At 40.5% G+C, this 21,972-nt stretch overlaps 1 protein-coding gene across 3 annotated transcripts in view; it reads right to left on the bottom strand.

Annotated features, from left to right (window-relative positions):
* LOC144948529 (paraspeckle component 1-like) overlaps nt 1–21,972 on the bottom strand; it is a 95,435-nt gene that overhangs the window by 43,656 nt on the left and 29,807 nt on the right. The window contains exons 8-9 of one of the 3 annotated variants that reach the window (XM_078878104.1): nt 16,839–16,999; nt 11,333–12,428 (exon numbers count right to left, since the gene is read on the bottom strand). The exons of 1 other annotated variant lie outside the window; for it this stretch is intronic. In XM_078878104.1, the coding sequence (XP_078734230.1) occupies nt 12,234–12,428; nt 16,839–16,999 (356 nt within the window). In that variant the 3' untranslated portion in view covers nt 11,333–12,233. Of the gene's footprint in view, nt 1–11,332; nt 12,429–16,838; nt 17,000–21,972 lie in introns of those variants that run through there. One more of the 3 variants, XR_013640171.1, reaches the window with a different exon arrangement.

The following is a 21,972-nucleotide window of genomic DNA, read 5'->3' as shown; positions in this document are numbered from 1 at the left end:
ACCACCTAGCATTTAATTCACACTTTATTAAGCAAAAATATTTAACATTTTAAATGTAAATCTTGACTTAAAGCTTTCGTGACTACAGGAATTCATATTCTTTGGGTCTTTCGGTAAAGTCACATAGATAGGTTCAAAGAAAATAAAAAACGAAAACTACGACACAAGTGGTCGTCTTCAGAAAACCGCTTGTGTTGCGTTTGAAACGTCGTAGTTTTTTGTTATTTTTTTATCTATTTACGTGACTTTATCGAAAGACCCAAATAATATTTTTAATGTACGTTTCAATTCTTTCACAATGTACGTAGCTGACCATGCTAATCCGAGGTGCGGGGGAAGGACAACAAAACACAAAAAGCATATGAAAATGTAAAAATGCTTAAAACCATAACTGTAGAGTTAAGTTCATCACAACTGTAGTCACCACCACCACCATCTTGCAGAGGTAGATGGCTGAAATTCACAATGTGATGCTTGATGCATCTTTGTAAAATGAATATCCAAAATAAGAGACATCTAACTTAAGGATGACCGAGGCATCCAAGGGAATGGAGCCACAGACATCCATCTGATGTGTGGCTTTAGAATTGGTAGTGCGTAAATTAACGTGCCGCTGTATTCATTAAAACGGGGTGAGATAGCTAGTTACATGTTCCCATGTTGACAAGCGCACCTCCAAGTTACTACAAATTAGCATCTGACTTTATGGACTTCATGCCGCTCTGACCACGCGGAGGTTAAGTGAGCAAACAATGATCGAGTCGGGTTTCTTTACGTTTCCTAAACATGGCTTTATTCTGGGTTGACTTTCTGGCTTAGCCGAAATTCTGGCGAACCCCAGTCGGCTTTTGAGAGGTATCACTGCACTGTCAGTATGGTTCGGACTCAGAAATTTCTGACTATCGGTACGATATTCTTACATTTTCACAGGACAGTAAATGCACCTGCCAATTCTAAGACATGAACTATGTTACCAGGTGGAAATACAAGCTTTCCTTATACTAGCATTATTGCTATGAATTCTCATCTGTTATGTATAACTTCATATACAACACGCATTAAAGACACTCGAGTGCGCACAAGTAATCCACATTCGCCACGAGCACCACCGTATAGCAGAGCTGTAGAAGAAGGCTTCCACAGGGTGGGGACAGGGAGACGGGACGGGCGTGGTAAGAGATCACACCCTACTTTGGTACCAAGAAAACAGAGCAATGTTTAAGTTGACAAAGTTGTTTAATCGACATACGATCCCCGTTTCTTTTCCTTAACAATGGACAGCAAATCCTAAACAAATATAACATATTTCTATCTTTATCAAGCTACTATACATCAATTTCAAAGTGTGTTTGCTCTTTACTAAATTTTAAACTTCACGTGCCTCAGGGCACCATTGTAAACATAAGTCAGTGGTAATGACAAATGTGATTTTATTTGTGCATCATTGCTGATGCAGTCCCTTATTTTTGTGGGCAATTCCATTCGACCCATCAGTAAACCAGATTTCTCCGGGGTAATGTATCTTGGCCATGGTCTGTTTGTCCATAGGATTATGCAATGGAAAACAAAAGGTTAATTGAATGCACAATTGGCCAACTGCTAGATATTGCTCAGTGGCTTCAAGATACCCAAGTAGAACAGTTTTCACTCATCGCGGGATACGTCAGCACACATCTTTCTCACCACACGGTTGAAAATGGCAGCGAAGGTGGAAGTGAGATTACGATTCGCCAAGAATCTGTGCAACGCGCGTGACGTCACTCCACATGCCGCACCCCCGTCATTAATATTCATGAGTGGGTAGATTTTTACGCTCGCGCAGGTCGAGCGTAATTGTTTTCGCAAATTCGCTTTAAGTTTGACGTTTCTTTATTGAAAATGAATCTAATAAATAATTCTACGCAGCAACAACGTAGATTTAGTGTCTTTATTTCTTCAGAACTTGAGACAAAAGGTAAGTCTAATTTATGCCTCTACATTATAGTAAAAATAGACATTTCTCGGTGATTTTCCATATATTGTATCGAATTCCAATTTATTTCAACCCCAGCGACAGAAAGCAGAAGAGAATAAATTATCAGAGCAGTGAATTTGAACAAATTGAAGGTAAAATTTTGATTTAAATCTTCAGTGACTGCAGGGATTCATATTCTTGGTTCTTTCGGTAAAGTCACGTAGAAGGGAAACAATAGAAATATAAAACAAATTGAAGGTTACATTTTCTTGGTGTGGTTTTCACACCTGACGATTGCTTGTGTTGCAATCGAAACGTCATGAGCATTTATATTTTATTTTGTTTCCCTTCTACGTGACTTTACCAAAAGAACCAAACATTGAAGGTCAGTTATATAGTGATATGAAGTGAGGTGTTGAGTTTTGTGCAAGAATCACTGCCATTAATAGTGCTACAGTGAACTGCAGTGAAGTGTTTTATGCCTTTGTTTTGTGCCAGATTCACTGACATTAAGTGCTGCAGTGAAATGCAGTTAAGCGTTTCATGACATACTTCTGTGCAAGAGTCACTGCCATTAAATTTACACGAGACGCAATTATAATCTGCTAAATTTTTTCGTAAATATTACAGCTTCCATCCTAGGACGGGCAAACAAGCTAGTTATTTAATATCTTGACTTAAAGCTTTTGTAACGGCAGGAATACATATTCTATGGGGCTTTCGGTAAAGCCACGCAGACAAAAAAATAACTATATAGAAAAATAACCCTTTCTCTCACCTGGAGACGATTGCTTGTGTTGCGATCGAAACGTCGTGATATTTAATTTTTTCAATCGACATGGCTTTACCGAAAGACCCATAGAATATTTAATATATGGTATGGATTTCAATGCTTACCTGTGAAATCTTGGTTAAACTTGACTTGAGAAAATGCTGTTCTTATACTTTGGCACTTGGTTATGTAATGATCATTCAATTATAAATAATCGAATGTAGGCGTTTTGAAAAGTATATTTATTAATTCTAGATTTGAAGCTTTCGTGACTGCAAGGATTCACTCTCAGTTCTTTCGGTAAAGTCACGTAGGTAAAAAAATGAAATTAAAATTAATAAAAATAAAATAATAAAATCACGACGTTTCGGAGGCAACACAAGTCTCCGTCACTTGATGCAGCAAATCTGGTTGTGACGGTCCCACCTGATGACGGAGACTTGTGTTGCCTCCAAAACGTCGTGATTTAATTATTTTATTTTTATTCATTTTAATTTCATTTTTTACCTACGTGACTTTACCAAACGAACTGAGAGTATATTTAAGTTTGTGATGTACTTTAAACTTTTCTTTCATTGCCAAATTAAACACATTTTCCATGTGGCAAGCTTATTTGTATACCTCACAGGTGATATGATAACCGTGAGTTGTGCGGGGTGTAGTATTAACAGGCTACAAGGTACAACACCTTGCTTGATAAATTGGTTCTTGAAGTTCTAATCTTCTATGGTTTGGATACAAAAGGCCATTCCATGTAGTTACACATTACGACAGAACCTTATTTACTCTTGGACACTTTCATTCACCAGGTGTTTAGTTTGTCCAAAGCACTGGACATGTGGGCTTGCCCCGTGAGTGGTGCAGAATCCGGACTGCCAGCAGATAACCCGCTCTGGGTCCACCAGTGTTGCTCGCGTGCTCCACAGCAGCAGAACCGTGTCTGCGCATTTAACCGGAAGACCTCTGGCAGGAATGCACAGAGGCCACCCTCCAACAGATATAAAACAAAAAGAGACAAACTCAGCCCCAGAAATTACATTCTCTCATGATCCCCACTTTGATCAATGACATTTCAAACTAACTTCCCATGCTGTTCTCTGGGTATGGCAGCTTGGGTCCACGATCCAGCACTTTTGTGGAAAATGGTCGGTAGATAACAGATTTGCAAAAACTCACAAAACACACCCAAGCTTTGTGGCCAGAGACGGCAAGACAAAAATAGTGTTGTGAGCCAATGTTTAAGGATCTTTAGAGTGTTATCCCTTCACATGCTCACGTACACACAGGTTTCCCCCTATTCTGATTTCCTTCAACGTGCAAAATAAATCTTAGTAAAGTTGGCCAATCATCGCTATACAAGACACTTCTTGATAACGTCTTGCGATTCAGAAAGTTTTTACTTGAGGCAGAAACCTACATAAAAGTATACATATTCAATGCAGCATGGGTCTGGGTTCATCTTCAGTGGAAACCCTGACCAAGTGCTGCAAATCCTACTACAGCTGGGGCCAGCCTCTCCTTCATACAATCAGTCCACTTTACACAAAAAGGACCACATTGCATTGATCCTGGCAGACTTAGACTCGATATTTGTGATTGGGCACTCCAGCCATTATACTGCAAAATGTGTGAATGCTGCTGGGGTGCTCGGGCGCCAAGAGCATAGAGTTGGTACCCCTGAGACACTGGGTCAATATTTTGTTGGTTTCACCTAGTCGTGATGAAACCAGAAGTCTCAAGTAAACCAAGTTGGTGTCAGTTTGGTCACAAATATCTGTAAAAAAATCCAAAAACATTCCATTTTTTTCACATCACTTGGGTTTAGGTGTGAGAATTAATAAAATCTATTAGAAATGTCATGCTTGTTGCAGGTCATACAAGAGACATGACCCTACAGTGCAGATAGAGGTCGGTTGAAGTAACTCGAGCTCTGAAATTGCTTCAGGTGGGCCATTCGACTGGACGTGGTGGTCATGCGCTGCTAATGCAGTTCCTCGTGATGGTAAGAAGACAGTTGAAATAAAAGGGGAAAGCAACATTCTTCTTAAAAACAATTACTCGAGTGTAAAGAGGGCTACTTAAGTTAAATAAAAACACAACACAAATTTGTGTCTTGCACTCCAATGAGTTGAATTGGTTAAGATCTAAACCAGCTGCAACCATTGTTTCTGCCAATTCTTGTGACGAGTGCGAACTTCAAGTCCATCCACTGAGAATCACCATCACGCCAATGTCAACCACAACCGAATCTCGTGGTTTTAATAACCTCTAGCCCAAGAGGAAACTAGTGTACACAGCTCAAGTGAATTTTGTTTAAACTGGTAAAGAACTCGACAAAGGGAGTAATTTGAAAAAGTGGCATGGGAAAGGCCAACCAGAATCTATTATCAATTAGTAAATGGAAACATGGAAATCAATGTCAAATAATTTTGGTGAAAAACCTCGTTTTTAAAAGCGCAGCACCAAAGAAACGCCACACGCAGCAGCAATTTAGAAACCGAATGCCGGTGTAGAGGGTGTAAAGTGTTATAACTATACAGTTACCACAATATGCTGTGTAACAATATCATAAAAACCTCAACGAGACAGACGCTTGTAGACCACAGGAAACTCAGAGGGGATCAAGAACCTTTTCGAGTGGGTCCTGTAAAGTTATATTTTTGCAGGAGGGGGGCAATGTTGCTACGAGTCATCCCAATTGAGTGATTTGCAGGCGATTTTTCAGCATAGATTGTGGGGTTTTTTTTTTATTTGTGGAAGGAAACCCATGCAGAATAGAACACAAACTCCAGACAGTAAAGGCGTCAAGTCGGGAATTGAACCTGGGGGCTTGTTGCTGTGAGGCACAGGTGATCCCACCGCGCCAAACTGCAATAACTAAGACAATAAATGTAATGCAAGGACGAGAACAAAATTATTAACTTCATTCTGTACGATGTGTATAGAGCACCTTCGTATCCACAGCAGGTCACAAGGCACTGACAGCGCTGCTTTGACTGGAGTTGAGGACGATTTAGCCACCTGAATCAAAACTTTACAGTGATTTTTGGGGCTTGTATGAATTGGTGGCTTGCTGCCAAATTCTTGCTCGGCCAGCAAGCCACGGCCAATGTCGAAAGACATCCCCAAACCCCGCTCATCACCACCTGTCCCGTGGCACACGTGGCAACAACAGGGAGACATTTTACTGAATTACTTGAATTAACTGATTAGTCTGGTAATTTAACTCATGAAAATACGGATATATATTTGGGTCTTTCGGTAAAGTCACGTAGATAGGTTTGAAACTATCTACGTGACTTCCTGCAGTAACTAAAGCTTTAAGTCAAGATTTCAGGACAGATATGTTAAGGTTGATTTCTCTTGCTTTAGCTACTTTTATTCTCCACAATGACACTAATGATTGCTTTGTATTACACATTGGAGTTTTGCATCATCGAACTAGGACCCATATTTAAGAGGGCCCATGCCTATAAACTGTAAACATCTGACAGTTCAAAAACATTGATTCAAGCAAGTCCGACTGATGATAAGACGCTGGATGTCAATACTGGTCAGGAATTTGCTTGCGTTGAACCAATTGCTGCCGATATGCGGTCCCAGAAGGCCGTGTCGCCGATAGGATACTTTTTATGTGGATGGTTATATGCAAGAGGCAAAATGGCACTATTTTATTTTGGCACTTGATAGATATTCCAGCTAAAGCTGACACTGAAATTTCACACACACAGCTAACAAATGTTTATTCAGTGGATCCCAAGAATCTGAATGGGATGACAATCTGCGTGGGAGAGTTATGTGAAATGTTACTTCACAAAGGGACAGAATGTAATTCTCGGGCAGGGTCCTGCCGTGTGCACCTACTATTGGGGTGTTCAGAGCTATGCAAGGTGCCTACTCAATCATTAAGGGCTCGGGATTCTCCGCATGGGAGCAGACCATACTCAGGGGAGAATGCGATCCTTACGGAAAACGTCATGTCCACAATCCATGAACAGCAACCTCCACCAACTGAATCTTTATTGCTTCTGTTCTCAAGTGGTATTCTTACGTGAATTTTTCCATTGAAGCCCAGGATTTGATGCCAACACTGTTTCTACAAGCAAGTGGAATATAACAAACAATAAATAAGCAGACAATGCCTTTTTCACTTATCGGTCCTTCAACATTAAATAAAAGTTTTTTTCCATAATTTCACCAGCACTGGTTCAACAGAAGCAAATTCCAGACCAGTTTCAACATTCAGTGTCTAATCAGCAATCAGACTTGCTTGATCTTTATTTAACTACAAAATGTGTATCGGCAAGGACCCTCTGTTAGATATGGGTCCTACAAAGATCCGAGACACACTGCTTATTGTTATTTTATGTTACACCAATGATTGTACAAAACGGTTGGCCATTTAACACGTAGCAGGCTTTTGCGAAAAATATTAGAGGTTTTTGGAATTAGATCGCGAAATTTAAATGTTAAACCTGCCACCACCCGAAACAGCCAATTAATAAGGTTTATGTAAACAAAACGTGCCAATTCGTTTCTAGTACTGCACACCGATGTGTTGGGAGTAATTATGAAATCACATTCACAAACTGTAAAAGTTGTGGGTTTACTCTCCAAGACACCAGTGTGCTGTACTAGTAACGAATTGGCACGTTTTGTGTAAGACACAAACCTTATCAATTGGCTTTTTCGGGTGGTTTGCGGGTTTAACAACACATTTATATTTGCGCGATCTATTATGGACAGTTGACCATGGCCAAAGTCATTGGTGAATGAATTCTATTCACCTCTCAACCATGCAGAGAGAAGCCTGTCGCAGCAGGGATGGGTAGGAGTCTAGTGGGCTGTAACACCGATCATCAAAAACCAGTTTATACCAGGCACACAACCTGTTTTGATATCACTGTCACCACCTATTGGACTCTTCCGGTATTAACTTGAGAAACCTTACCAGAGCTGGTAACCCAGAGGAAGGGGCAGGCCGATCCCTATACGGCCTACTGGCAGGACCGTTCTCCCTAAGGAGGGCATCCTGAGAAGAGATGGTATCCAACCTGTAATGTCTCAAACGTGCGCGAGGACTCCCCAGGTCACAGGGATGTTGGCAGCCCTAGCTCAAGAGGTAGAAATCGGCCTGGTGGAATGGGTTCTCAGCCGTCTGTGGGGAGCCTCATCAGCCACCTCATAGCAGCAGGTTATATTCGGTCTTATGGCCATTCTGAGATCCACATCGTGTCCGCCACAATGCTCAAACGAAAAGCTGTTGGGACTTACACAAGTCGGCCATCCTTTGCAGGTAAACCTAAAATTCCTCACCACATGAAGAGTGCAATGCTGTGGGATGTAAACGGCAACACTGGGAAGTCGGCAGGTGAAACTCTTATTGCAGGTGGAAAGTCCAGGAGGCAGACACCGATATCAGAAATTCTGGACAGGTTTGACAGCGACTCAAAATAAGTCAGGCTTGCTCCCTTTTGAATTGTGAAATGGTCAGTCAAGTGCCCTCTTAGTGTGTTGAACTTCTTTCGCACCATACACAGCCAAGCATACTAATCAGAGGTGCGGCGGAAGGACAATAAACTAAACACAATGCAGTTCTCAAGAAATGTTCTTGATCTAGATTTAATATTGTATAGCTCCAGTGGTTTCCTAATATCGGAAAAATGCGCATCTGAAAGCACACAACGCAGTGACCGTCTTTGTTCAGTGGCTCGCCAAAAGCCGCTGCAAGGATGACCGGAGTTCGTGTTACGGTTTATGCTCTTTACCGAGACCAGCAAGGTGTTGTGGATCGTTTGTGGCAAGCACTTAGCGTATTGAGTGTAACCTCTGTTAGATATGGATCCAAGAAAGATGTGTATTGTAGGCTGTTTTTTTCTTATATTGTGACACAAATTATTCTTTTGTGCAAACTAAAATTATATTCCTACCTTTCAAACATGCCCTTGTAACTCATGAAAACATGTTAAATGCTTATAAACATAATTCAGCCAGCAACTCCATCATTGATTTTAACATTTTGGTTCCCATAACCACTTTTAGGGTCCATGGCTAATTGTGGAGTCTTGGATTTGTAGATGGAAGCATTAGATATCTATACCTCCTTTTACTCCCTAGGAGTTAAAGCCAAATCACTGGTATCAAGCACATCCTTACAGTCAAATACTTATTGGATCCACCCGGCGATTTTCAATAGACTTTTACAGCTCCACTCAAGGTTACTGTAAAAGCAAAATGATAAAACAATGTACAAATACATTTTCACATTTTCTTTGCAGGCCATGAGACTGGGAAGTGATAATTTTTTTTTCGTAAAAAAATTACATTGGGCAACAGTCGTCCGATGGCCCAGTATCCACGCAGCCTACACGATCCACACCATCTTCCTATCACATTCGATCAAACTCACGTTAATGAGGTTTTCCGAACATCCCAATATTGAACCATTAACATAAACGGAGTGGATAAGTCGGAGTCGCCCCTAAGTCTTGGCAAAAATGTCCTATTACATGTGCTTCGGGTAAGGCTGCCGTTGATCAATTTACACAATGTATTTGATCACGTGAGCATGGTAGTTGGATGAGTGGGCACCATGCATAACGGGCGACATGGGTTGCTGCCAAGATATGTTGGGAGCAGCATGGGCATGAGAGGTCAGTGCAGCAACATCCACTGCACTGTACTTGCATGCTCCCCGATTTTCAAAACTCGCATTGACCAACATGGTGACAAAGGGCTGTATACAAATACAACCGTGGCTACAAAATACCTCCTTGATGGCAAAGCTACACACAGATGGAATAAACAAAGCATGATGCACATATGATTACGTTTTCCACCTGCTGGTGAGTGTGATGGTGATAACACTGATGGAATAATGGTAAAATTAAAACAATTATTATAGAATAATACTTTCTGGGCGTGTCGTTGTTTTGGAACATCTAATGCTCATCCCACTGTCCCAGGGTGTCGCATGAATTCACGTTGTGCTGAGACTGTCACTGTCCGACTGTGCCGAGATGATTGTAGCGATCATCATGTTCATGACAAAATTACGGTGTTGATGAAGATGGTGGTTTGGTGATGTGGATAAACTAACAAGTAAAGCCCACTGAACTATTAGCTCTTTTTCAGAGGCAACCTGGCCACACATGACAGCCCATCGAGGTGGCTTATATCACCATGTGGGAATTTCTAGTAGCAAAATAATCTAAATGCACATTTCTAAACATGGAGGACAAACTGGAGTTATTCGGGGGAATAAACCACACGACCACAGGAGGAATATATAACTCCAAATTTAGAGGCGTCAGGGTCGGAATCAAACCCATGACCTCCTGTGTGTAAGCAGAACTTCTTTTGCATCATATGTAGCCAACCGTGCTAATACCAGGGGAAAGAAGATAACAGCTCGCCACCACGAGGATAGGTGTGATCCCGCAGACCATCGTCTTGGTAGCAAGAGGTGGCAAATCCAGCCGCCCATTGCCAGTGCTTCGGCATACTTGAATCACTGAGAAATTCACTGCTGATAAAAACATGTTTTTGCTCATCGTCTTTGCCACTTTCCACTGATTGCTAGTTAAGGGCTATTATGGTTGCTGGTTAGTCCTAACTATCCAACAGTGGACAGTGGCAAAAACAAGAAAAACTATTTTTACCAATGTATAAAACCTTATTTGAACTTAGCAGCTCGGATGAGTAAAATGCATGGGTAAACATAGTAGGATCTGTGCCTAATCAGATAAGTTTCCAATGTATATTCTTCTTCTACTGTGCATTAAACAGGTTATAAGGCTGTTCTTGGTAACCGTTTGCGGAATGCCCATAAACACTCACTTTCACACACGTTAAAATGTGTCCAGTAACACCGGATCAAGAGAAAAATTTGAGTTGGCCCTTGATAAAATCAAAGCATTTGCTCACCAAGAATTTGTATGAGCGGCTCAGTTGAATTTATCAGTTCCAAACAATTTGTAACAACTTAATTTTAAATGCTGATCGGTGCTTTTTTTAAGCATCAGATACTCTTCAGGGTTTTATCTAAATTAAATTATACTTATTTTGATACTGAATTTTCCAGTTAAACGTTTTAATGTATACATCTGCAGCGCTCAACAGAAGAGTAATTTCAACAAATAAGAAATGAAATGCGAGCTATTAAATTTTACATAACACACAAATGTTTTAACTTTGAATGAAGATTCTCAAATGGCCATGCTGTCCCAAGTACACCATCTCATGCACATTATTTCACTCATTTTCATCTTTTATCCCCTTTTTCTTCTTCAGTATCTTCCAATTTTAGTAGATGCTTTCCCAATATGAATACAGAATTGAATCGAAGGACGTAACATTTAGGGAGCTTCTCCACTGGTCCTACATTCCAAGAGTTGTGGACCCATGACTGAAGTCTTACATCTACCCATCTAGTGACAAGCCCATACTGGCTCCATGCCCTTAACCCATGCATGCTATGGTTAGGCAGGAACACTTATAAAGCATTTAAACAGTTTAAGAAAATGTGAACCCCCATTAGTTAGGCACACTTTCTCAAAGCCTTTCTTGACATCAAGATACACGCGATGTAATCAAACACAACTTAGTTAAGATAGAAAAAAGAATGTTTAATGATAACCTGAAAAATTACTTAACGTACATTCTACACACATTTGCCAAAAAAACACCGTCTAGAGTATTTTATCAAACTACCAAAAAAATAAAAGGGAAAAGACGGACGAAATTAAAACCACTGATGATCAATATTAAGCAGGTCTTCCAACACTAAAACACCGCTCATTTTCAAAAGCAATAAAACGCAGATTTCCATATATGCGCGAAGACTACGTTATTCTCCGGTTGTTTGGCATAAAGTGGAGCTTGCAAATTATATGGACAGCAGATATAGGATGAGGGGTTGAGCAATGGAACACCAACACCAAAGTCCAAATAATGCACACTGTTATACAGCGGAACTCACAAAGTGGATTTTTTACTTGATACGATCAAAATGCAAATATTTTTTTCATCACGTTCCTACGTTGGGGCTTGACTTTTTCACATTGGTTTCTGTGGAGTGTGGTTTTTATGCTTCTGTCTGGACTTCAGTGGTGTGCACCATCCCTCTAGGCTCTAGTTCAGACTGCCACAGAGATAACTGTTATCTACTTACGATCGTGTAACATATTTAGTTTTTCAAAGTAAACACCAATGTACATTGATAAAAAAATTAAACCCCTCGTGTTTACTTGACTTATAAAAGTCATGGTGGTCTACCGTTAAAACAAACCCAACTTTTTTTAAAGTCCCATTTAAGGAGAGAAAAGGCATGGCCTATTTACCGGAAGATGAAACGGGCTTTGTTTTTAATTACTTCTACATTTTCAAACGCCAGCTCAGCTTCTGCAAGAGGTCACGTATTTCGGTCGAGTTAGACACTAAATGGCCAGGAGTGGGGCTTTTGAGAGTTGTTTGAAAGGCAGCTGTGGGGCACCAGGGCCCAGCTGTCTAGTAGCGGCGCCGCTTGTTAGGACCTTCATAGTCGCCTCCTCCGTACGAGGAGTAGGCGTTGGCCTCACCCGTGGCCATGAAGGCCCTGTTGCCGGCCGTGCCACGGTTCCCAATGCCAGCCCCCTGCTGCTGCTGTTGCTGCTGTTGCTGCTGTTGCTGCTGTTGCTGCTGCTGCCCATAACGATCAGCATACTGCTGGCCGGCATGCCAACAGGTTTGCATGGTTGTCGCGTTTAAGGGACAGCGAAAGGGGGAAAATATGATCAAATTCGAGATGTTGCGTTTGGTAGGAAATTATAGTTGCAAGCAATTAAAAAATGTAGTGGTGACATTAAAAAGTTTCCAGGACCCCAGGATAACCCACCCCCAAATTTTGATTGTCAGATATATACGCAATAGATAATTTAAAAAATCAATTTATCGTAGTCAATACGTTTGTAGGTAGGTTTACAACAATAGTTAAATGTTGAAAATATTAAACAAAAATTATAGTTAAGGTAGTCCGACAAAAGTTTCATAGTTGGCGTATAAATGTTCGTATTTCATCGTGAAATACACAATATCGTTCATAAATTGCAACGGAGCAATTTAGTTAAAATTAAATGTTCAGTGAGGGTCGGATGTCCGTACGAGTGTGTGCGTGATAAAGCACACACATTCAGCCGTTACACCGCCAGTCCAGTGGTACCGGGCAGGAGAGGGGAGAGAAACAGGCGTACACAATACACACCGTTAGACTGCAGCACCCAGAACCACCTGGCACTAGTGAACAAAAATAAAACAATGCTTCACATGTTAACAGGTGGGGATTAAAGCAATGTACTGTCCAAAATGAGGACTTTTGGGCAGCACTAAAGTAAAAAATATATATTAAACCCAAATTTATGTTGAATAAGGCTCAAGTGAAGTGGAAAATCAGTAGTCGTAATTGTTTATAGTTGTATGAACCGTACGGTTGGGGGCGTATCAATACCAGACAGCCAAAGTAACCCAAGAAAACCCAAGACGTGCACTACTGTTTATAATGAAGACCTGAGCTGTCCGCTCTTCCAAATTTACATACACCATGACACGTCTGCTACTAGAGAAATAAATATGTACGATACCGTGTTTTATTACTACTTCACGTAAGCATGCAGTATGTACGTTTGAAATTTATTTTCTCGGCGTGTTGTATACACGAACCGTTCGTGCCACAGCCGTTTCCAGCGCTCGTACAGGAATAAGCAATGTAAGGCAGTAGCTAAATAATTAACAGCAACCAAATGCAGACATGTTTTACATACTTAAAACTTCACAAGGAAAAAGTCCAAAAATCTGTTCATCGTACAACTTTGGACTCTCATATGAAGTTGTATTCCAATTTCAACCAGATACCCAAAGACGTTAAATGTCAATTCAATGTAAATATACTGTCAGTTTGTTCAAATGGTAAAACGCTGTGTCATTTTTAATATCAATTTAAAAGGTCTTCAGTAACAAAACCCAGAATATCATGGTACTTTGGGCACAAAGCATGATGTATACACCACAGCAAACAGCATGGGATAATCTAATTGAGCACAGCCAACCCTCACTAAACAGCCATCACAGTACAATCCATGGAATAGGCAACTCTTTTAGACTAGTCATTGTATATGCACTTGCGCATTGTACAGCTCACATACCATTTCCCTGCACATGGACAGTGGTGATTACCAATATACAATGAAATAATCAACCTTTTTTACGTAAAGAAACTGCATTAAAACAAGGCAGACAATTAATCAAGTCAGCCTCGGACTTTTTTCCCAGTTGTGGTGTTTCACAATAAGCATACTAAGCAATGAATGCTTTGACTGAAATGTAAGGATCCTAATTGTCATTTAACTCTTGGGAGTTTTTATTTAACCGAAAAAAAAACTCTTTTATAAAGCAGTTGTGACGTTTGAGCCATTATCATTTGGAATCATAATAAAATCCAGTTTCCCTATTGAGTCTCAAAAACTTCAGTGATGCCTATCCTGTACGTGCATCACATTAAATGCAAATACGACTACATAACACAACGTATTAATTACTAACATTCCAATCCCGAGTTTCTGAATCTGTAGGTGAGGTGACCACAGGCTGGTGCTGTCATTTAGCAGGGGGAGAGAGGTCACTGATTCGGATCAACTATCGTGACCTAACACTCCAAAACCCTGTGCTAATCAGCATTCCTAAAGTCATCAATTTATCATTTTCCAGCTAAGAATTTAGGCAAACACGTGAAAGAGCTCTAAATCCCCCAATGTAGGCGCACAAACTGAATAGCAATAAAACCAATGACATGAGCTGGTGCCATGTGAATAACAGGCACAGACCACAGATTCATATTTAACTCGTGGGAAGGAAAATATTTTATAATTCAGCCGCTTCGCTACATTGGTACATTCACGTGCAAGGAAAAATTCATTCAAAATGATTCAAGGCTTAAAATTACAATATTTTACAGACAGAAGGCCATGTGGCTTAATGACCAATGATTGAAGTTCAGATCTCAGAATTTTCGAAAAAAAACATTGGTGTGTCCCCGCATCAGGGCACTTAGGGTGGTGCGCCCCCCTACTGTAGCTGAAATGGTCAAAGGATTTCAGAAGCGGTAAAATATCGACCACCCTCAGAGGCAGCTCTACAACACTTGGTTACATTGCTCCAAGAGCGCGCTCAATGGATACCATCATGATGAGACCCGTAGCACAATCTGAGAAAATATATGCATGCCGTAATGATATTCGGACATTTTTAAATGTTTAACTTTATTAATTGAATATTGGCTGTGTCATGGATGTCACCATCTCGTGTCAACCCCAGTTTTACACACATATAGCAAGCTGCATGTGGTGACGAATCTCCCTCTTGGGTCCCCAGAATTAATTCTTAAAAGATGAATTAAATGTCAAGTTATCCATGTTTAAGTTCCGAAGTTGAGAATCCATTGCATCCATTTAAGGAAAAATATCACCTTCAGGTTGACTCCATATACTTAAATGTATATTGCACCGATGATTTGGATATGCATATATCACACGCTAATAAAGATAAATGTAATTGGCTCTCAGATACAAATGGGATCCCTCAATCCTCGAAAGGCTGTTTTGCCAAAATAATGCACATTTCCCTAATCAAGTATGGTGGTATGTATGGCTGTTCCAAAGAAAATCAATGTCAAATTAAGCCTCACTTTCTCCAGAAACAAAATTGAATATTCCACAAAAAAATGAAGTTAATTGTGTTTTGTACAAAGTTAAACGGTAGTGTACAGTTTAAATAATATTCAGTTATCTACTGTCGACCATCATCTACACTTTAGACTGGAGAAACCCTACATTTCCTGTCAATGTAATAGATTAATTAATTGCAAGGAACCAATCTGCCTGTTAATAACATGCCAGCTTCAGTTACCTAGTGCCAAGTAAAAATGAAAAAAAGGTGCACAAGAAATGCATTGTTTACTCTGCATTATTTTAACTACCGTGATGATTAAAAACTTATTAAGGATTTAGTCAGTCACAATAGAGTTGCGAAACATTTATGGTTTCAGATTGAGGCAGCAAATTGGGCACACCTTTTTGAGGTGTGTGACCACACACAAGACATTTTTACAAAGGCACGGTGAATGTTGTCCACATTGGTCGATGGTGGCGTTGTTCCCAAATAAATATACTGTCACAGCAAAGCCGAGGAATTGCCTATAAAGCATAAAGTGTTTTTTGCAGGACAAGTTAATGAAACACACTGGGGGGCAAGGACCTATGATCCAATTTCATGGCTGTTGGCAGCTGTGTGTACTCTTCTTCAGCAGTATATATGTAAAAAATACGTGAAGTCAAAAATTGGCAAAGCTTAACATACCTAAACACTTTACGAAAAAGAAACAGCCTTAATATTATCCAAAAAATAATAATTCTGCAATAATCAAGAGCTTACATTAATTGAGATGGTGGTTTTATAGAATGTTTTTAATAGTCAAATTTGATCGTGTTGCAAAAAAGCCCAAAGACTGCACATTTTAAAACTACCGTCAACCATCAGCATCATATTCAGCCAGAGGCTTGACCTCCTGCTCATCCAATCTAACTGAACCCACACTGATCTGGTTACGTTAACGCGTATACAGTCACATGGACGAAATACATGCCCGCAGAATCCTCCATTCTCCACCCAACAATAGGTTTGTACTGTGATGGCTGAATTCCAAACGCTCCCCGTTTCTTTCACCACTGCTTCATTTTCAAATGTGATAAAACACACGCCGAGTAGGATGCCACCGAGTATGATGCCGACGTGTACATTGAAGGACGTCGTCACACACGTCATTTTGCGGCACATTTCAGCTGTGGTGAATTAAAGTGAACTTAAAAAAAAGAATTTTAAGATTACGTGCTGGTCTTTAAATATCCACGGTGAATGTATATCTGGAACACTGCAGTATTATTTTAAGTGTCAATCTTCAGCATGTATTATTGCAGGATATGCAATGGCACCTGAACAGGTAATAGTGCATACACATTGCAGTGGATCTTCCGTAGTTTGTGCAGTGTGTGCAAAGTGCTGGTGTGGATGCAATGAATACATTACCGTTGCCATGCCGTTGTTGGCCGAGCCCATCATGGGGCTGCCCATCCCTCCGGTCGCTCCTGCCCCCGCCTGGCCCATACTTGCCCCAGCCTGCTGCTGGTAATTCATGCCGAGCATGGCGTTTTGGCCCTGGTTGCCCGTCACAGCCTGCCCATACCCATCTAGACGACACACCGAACACCACACGATGCACACTCCAAAACACCCCGTGCACACCCTTCCCCCGACGCTGCGCGGCGTTAAGGAGGACGGATCGGTTCACGTGGATTCTCACGCTCACGATATGGGCATCGAAATTGTGCGTGCGAGAATAGATTTAAACGTGATGCAAATTATAAGCGAATAGTATGCAAATGTTACATTTAAGCCAATGGAATTGCAAAAACAAAACAATCTGTCAACAATACAAATGAGATGGTAAAAATAAGGCTATAAATGAATATTAACAAATAAATTAATCTCGGTGGGAGTGATGCCTAGGCACGAGTGATTCCTGTGTTATTGGCCAAGCAGGGAGACCCATGCATTTCCTAGAAAACAAAATGAACTGAGAAAAACACCACAGGTTTTAAATGGACATTAAATGGTGGTTACTTTTACATTTCATTAATCTAGTCCATTGTCACTATTTTCCAATATCAATCAATATTCCAGTTCACGTGTTGTGCCACAATGAACCCAATTTTTTCATAATAAATAAATAGAATACTCATTAAAACGGATAGTTCACGGGCTTTATATAACTGAAATGGACTAGTGTAAATGTATTTAAGTACAGGCAGTCCCCAAGAAACGAACGTCCGACTTACGGACATCCTCACTTACGATCGAACCGCCATAAGACGTTATTATTTTTAACCACTGGACTTGTGAATGTTCGGACGTACTCACAAACCGCGGAACTATACATGTGTATTCTCTATATTGGACGAAATGCTGTGCGGTGCTTATCGCCACTTGTGGATCCGATCAAGCAGTGAAAATGTCACATTAACATGACAGTGGCTAATCGAACCATGAGATGACCCACTATTGATTTACCCGAGTGATAGCGATTTCATCCACCATGTACCGATTGGCCAATTAGACCCCGGAGTTCAACAAAAACACCTTCACAACGCAAGTAGAGCATAAAGAGGATGTATAAGGGCACTTGAGCGTTTCTCAAAGCTCCTCGATTAAAAAATTGTTCCCATCTTGCCAGTCTTGGTTTGACTCAGAATGATGGTCGTCATGGTGCAAGGTGAATCCCTCTGTGCGAAATATACAATCACAAAATGACATGAAGCTATTCTAAAACAATGCCCATTTCGCACGATTCATCTGCGGCCAAACTGCAACTATGGTTTATTTGGAAAGATTTAACTTCACTTTGAGCTTCATGTGGCAGACCTAGTGTTGCTGCTGCTGCTCTACCAAGTCTCATAGGGTATCATGACCCTTGATTGCTTGGTTCAATAAACCTCTCTCCGCCTTCTTTTGGCCCCTTGGTTATAGTTAGCCCATCACACAGCCCCATCAGCACTAGTCACTCTTTAGATTTTCTGAACCACAATGCTCGGGATAGTTATTGAGCACATTAGCCAGTGAATCAGAATCTTTATTTAATCATAATCAACGTTTTTGGGTTAGATCGCGTTATTTATAAATGTGTCTTAACCCTCCACCACCCGACACGGCCAATCAGCAAAAAAGTGTCATGTTGACAAAAGACAAATAGTTCACTGCTTTAGCCCACCGGTGTGTTGAAGCGTAAATGTTGTGGTTTCACGCTTCAACACACCGAGCGGTGAACTATTTGTCTTTTGTCAACGTGACACTTTTTTGCTGATTGGCCGTGTCTGGTGGTGGAGGGTTACGACACATTTATGAATAACGCGATCTAACCCAAAAACGTTAATTATAAATAATATTGGTCGCGAAAGCCTACGTGTTAAACTGATCTTTATTTAATACTGGAGGAATCCAATAAGCTATGAAGCTATGTCCAGTAGAGGTGGGTGAGCAAGTTAGTGAGTGGGCCCAGAGCATCTCAATGCAACCCTTTCAGAAAGCACAACGAAGAATCAGTATTTTGAGACTGGAAGAATCAGATGAGCTATGAAGCTGTTTTTTTAAAAGATGTCCAGGATAACATGAATACAAGCAACTGCTCATATCCATCAGCAAATTTGTGCCAGTAGTGGAAATTCCACACCAAATAAATTTTTGACTTTGCATTTGTGCTGTTTCTTAGATGTGGGTGCCAACTGAAAACCTTCCTTTTGTGAGCATTTAGTTGACATGAGAGCTGATGGCTACATGAAGTGGTAAAGTCAAAGCCACCACAGTTTAATGAATGACTGATTCGAATTATTTTACTTTTTAAACAAACATAACTATTACACTCTTTGTAGGGGCTCTTCTATATTGGCAATCATGAGCAAGTGGTGGGGCAATTCCCAGATATCGATCATGGAGGCAAATCTTTCAAAATAACTCAATGTCGACATACACCAGTAGTTCTTGTTTCATCAACCCAAGAGGGATGATGGGTTGAGTGGACGAAGCTCGTCAAATGTGAATTGGAATGTGAGAATGTTGAAAAGGCACCACGTGTTACATTCTATCATTTCTCATTTAAAACGTACAGGTACAATCCCTTGTTAATGCCACTGCTGGCAGGCCAACCACCAGAGCAGGGTTTCCCAAACTCCAGTCCATGCAACCCACCAAGATACGGCTTTCCACGTTTACCAATTTACTCCTCATTCAATTGCAAATTAACCAATTCCACGCTGCACATGCCTGATGATTGTTAAAATGTAATTAATGTGTACACACAGTGAGATCTCAATGGCTCAATTAACCGCAGACAGTGCAAGCTGCTTAACAATTATCGGGTTCGTGCAGCATGGAACGAGTGAATTTGCATTTGAATGAAGGTAAATTGGTAAACACGGAAATACTTAGCTCCGACATGGTGGGTCATAAGGACTGGAGTTTGGAAAACCCTGTGCTCGAGCTCTGGGGAGCATTTGGTCTATACTTCCACGCTGACAGGACTTCTTGGAAGAGCTGGATTTGCTCACACGTAATCCCACTATGCGTGAACAACCAACCGACCATGGTATATCCATTTTAGCCTTCTGGATAAAAAGATGGGAGGAGATTGAAAAACCTTGTCCCATTGTTTTCAAAACTCCGATGCCGGCAGACCAAATCAAGCCGGAAACCTCTGGATTGCAAGTCCAGTGTGCTAACAGTATTTCCCTTCATTTCTCAGTTCAAAATGTGAAGCTTTTTATTACCAAACATTTAATTGTGCGGCAAACCGAGAACCATATTTTTGTCATAATTTCTGATGTGGTTGCAGTTAATCCACAAACAATGTAAACAAAACTAGTTGACATCCAAACAGGAATCAAACGAGTACCTGTTCCAATTAATAAAATACTCTCCCACAATTTGAATAGAAACGCATATACTTGGATCCAATAAGCAACCTATGTCTCGTAATCAGTATTTGGTCATTGATAGTAAAAGACTGGCAACCAGTGAAATTGAGAATACTTTGATGGCGTACGAGTTAAGTTGCAAATGAGGGTTCATGCAAAGATACATTTTTGACCAGCAAACCAACCTTCATGACAGAGCAGGCAATGGGTTACAAAAGCAAGAAAACTTTCTCAAGTACACATCATGAACCAGTGAATAAATCTAGCACCCACAATAGCTCAGTGGCTGTATCCACAATTGAACTGTAAAGATAAAGCAATTGGACCTTCCAACAATGAAGACAATTCTCAATACTTGAAAAATTAATGTTGGTACTCACATAATCCATGCTCCCAAAAAATGTAACGTTTTGTTCATTGTTAGCTGAGGGTTATTTTTAGAGACATGTAATCCATAATGCCAAATCGTTTTTTTTACAGAGGTCATGTATTATATACTAAACCACTTGGGGTTGATGCCAGATATTGTCTGATCATTAGATTTCAGGTGCCAGGTTTGAACCTGTTTAGTACTTAAATGGGCAAGTGTCTGGACCACTGCTGTTTTATGTCTGGGCTACTAGATGGCCAGGAAATGGCAATACAGCACTTGATTGAACCCATATATGCATATGTTTGATTGTTGTCCCTATGTGTATAGGGGTTCCTCTGGTTACTCTACTTTCCTCCCAAAAGTCAAGCACGCATGAATGGAATTAGCCAAACATCCCAATTCAGAACCTTTCTAAGACTTCACTCAGTGGAGCTTTCTTGGGTTGAGTCATAGATGTGCTTGCGATAACTTTAATGTGTTTGAATGCAGTATCAAGTATGAGCCAATAAAGTTCGGCAGTGGGGCCAAAATTAAAACCATACAGCCACACCCCAAAGTAACAACCACCGACCACAGCATGCATGGCACGCCACTGAACAGGCCAAAATGCACACGAATGCTTTGTGTGTCTGAGCAGAAAATGAATCTGGACATTGCATACATTGTCAATGACTACTTTCACGATGCAGCTCATCATTGTGCACAATTAGGTTGTGCGAGACCAATGCCCCATACAATGACAAACCATCACAACATATCAACCACGTCAAGTTCTAAAAACCAACCTGGAGTTTTTTGTTTGCACACAAATTTTCTCTTTGCGAGCAGTTAATATTACTTTTCCCATTTAATTTAGAATGTAACTTATTTTGAAGTCTCAGCATGGATAAAGTGTAGTTCTACTGTAGTTCACACTTTGTATAGTAGCCCTTAATACATACAGCAAATACACTGAGCTTGTCAACCCTTTAGTGTACACCATTATGCACCGGTTTTGAAAATGTGGCTTACAAGCAATATCTGCACGATCCAGTCAAACTGAAATCTGAGCTGTTGCTTGCATCACCCCATGTCAGCAACACGCATCATGTGCATTTCAAGCTACCCTGTGTTAAGACACAAAACACGTGGAGGACTTGTGCTTGTGAGAAGATAGAACATTTCCAAAAATAAGGATATCCCCCTGAAATCTCACAAAATATGACCAGTTCATATTTGGTAATCAACAGAAATTCTATATTTTGATATAAATATTGTAAAAACTGGCACCCTTAAAGCCAGGTAGTCACTTTTATGTCACATCTTTTCAACATTATCAATGTAC

This window comes from Lampetra fluviatilis, chromosome 49 (genome assembly GCF_964198595.1).
Source record: "Lampetra fluviatilis chromosome 49, kcLamFluv1.1, whole genome shotgun sequence".
NCBI lineage: Eukaryota > Metazoa > Chordata > Hyperoartia > Petromyzontiformes > Petromyzontidae > Lampetra > Lampetra fluviatilis.
This window is presented reverse-complemented; position numbering and strand designations above follow the sequence as displayed.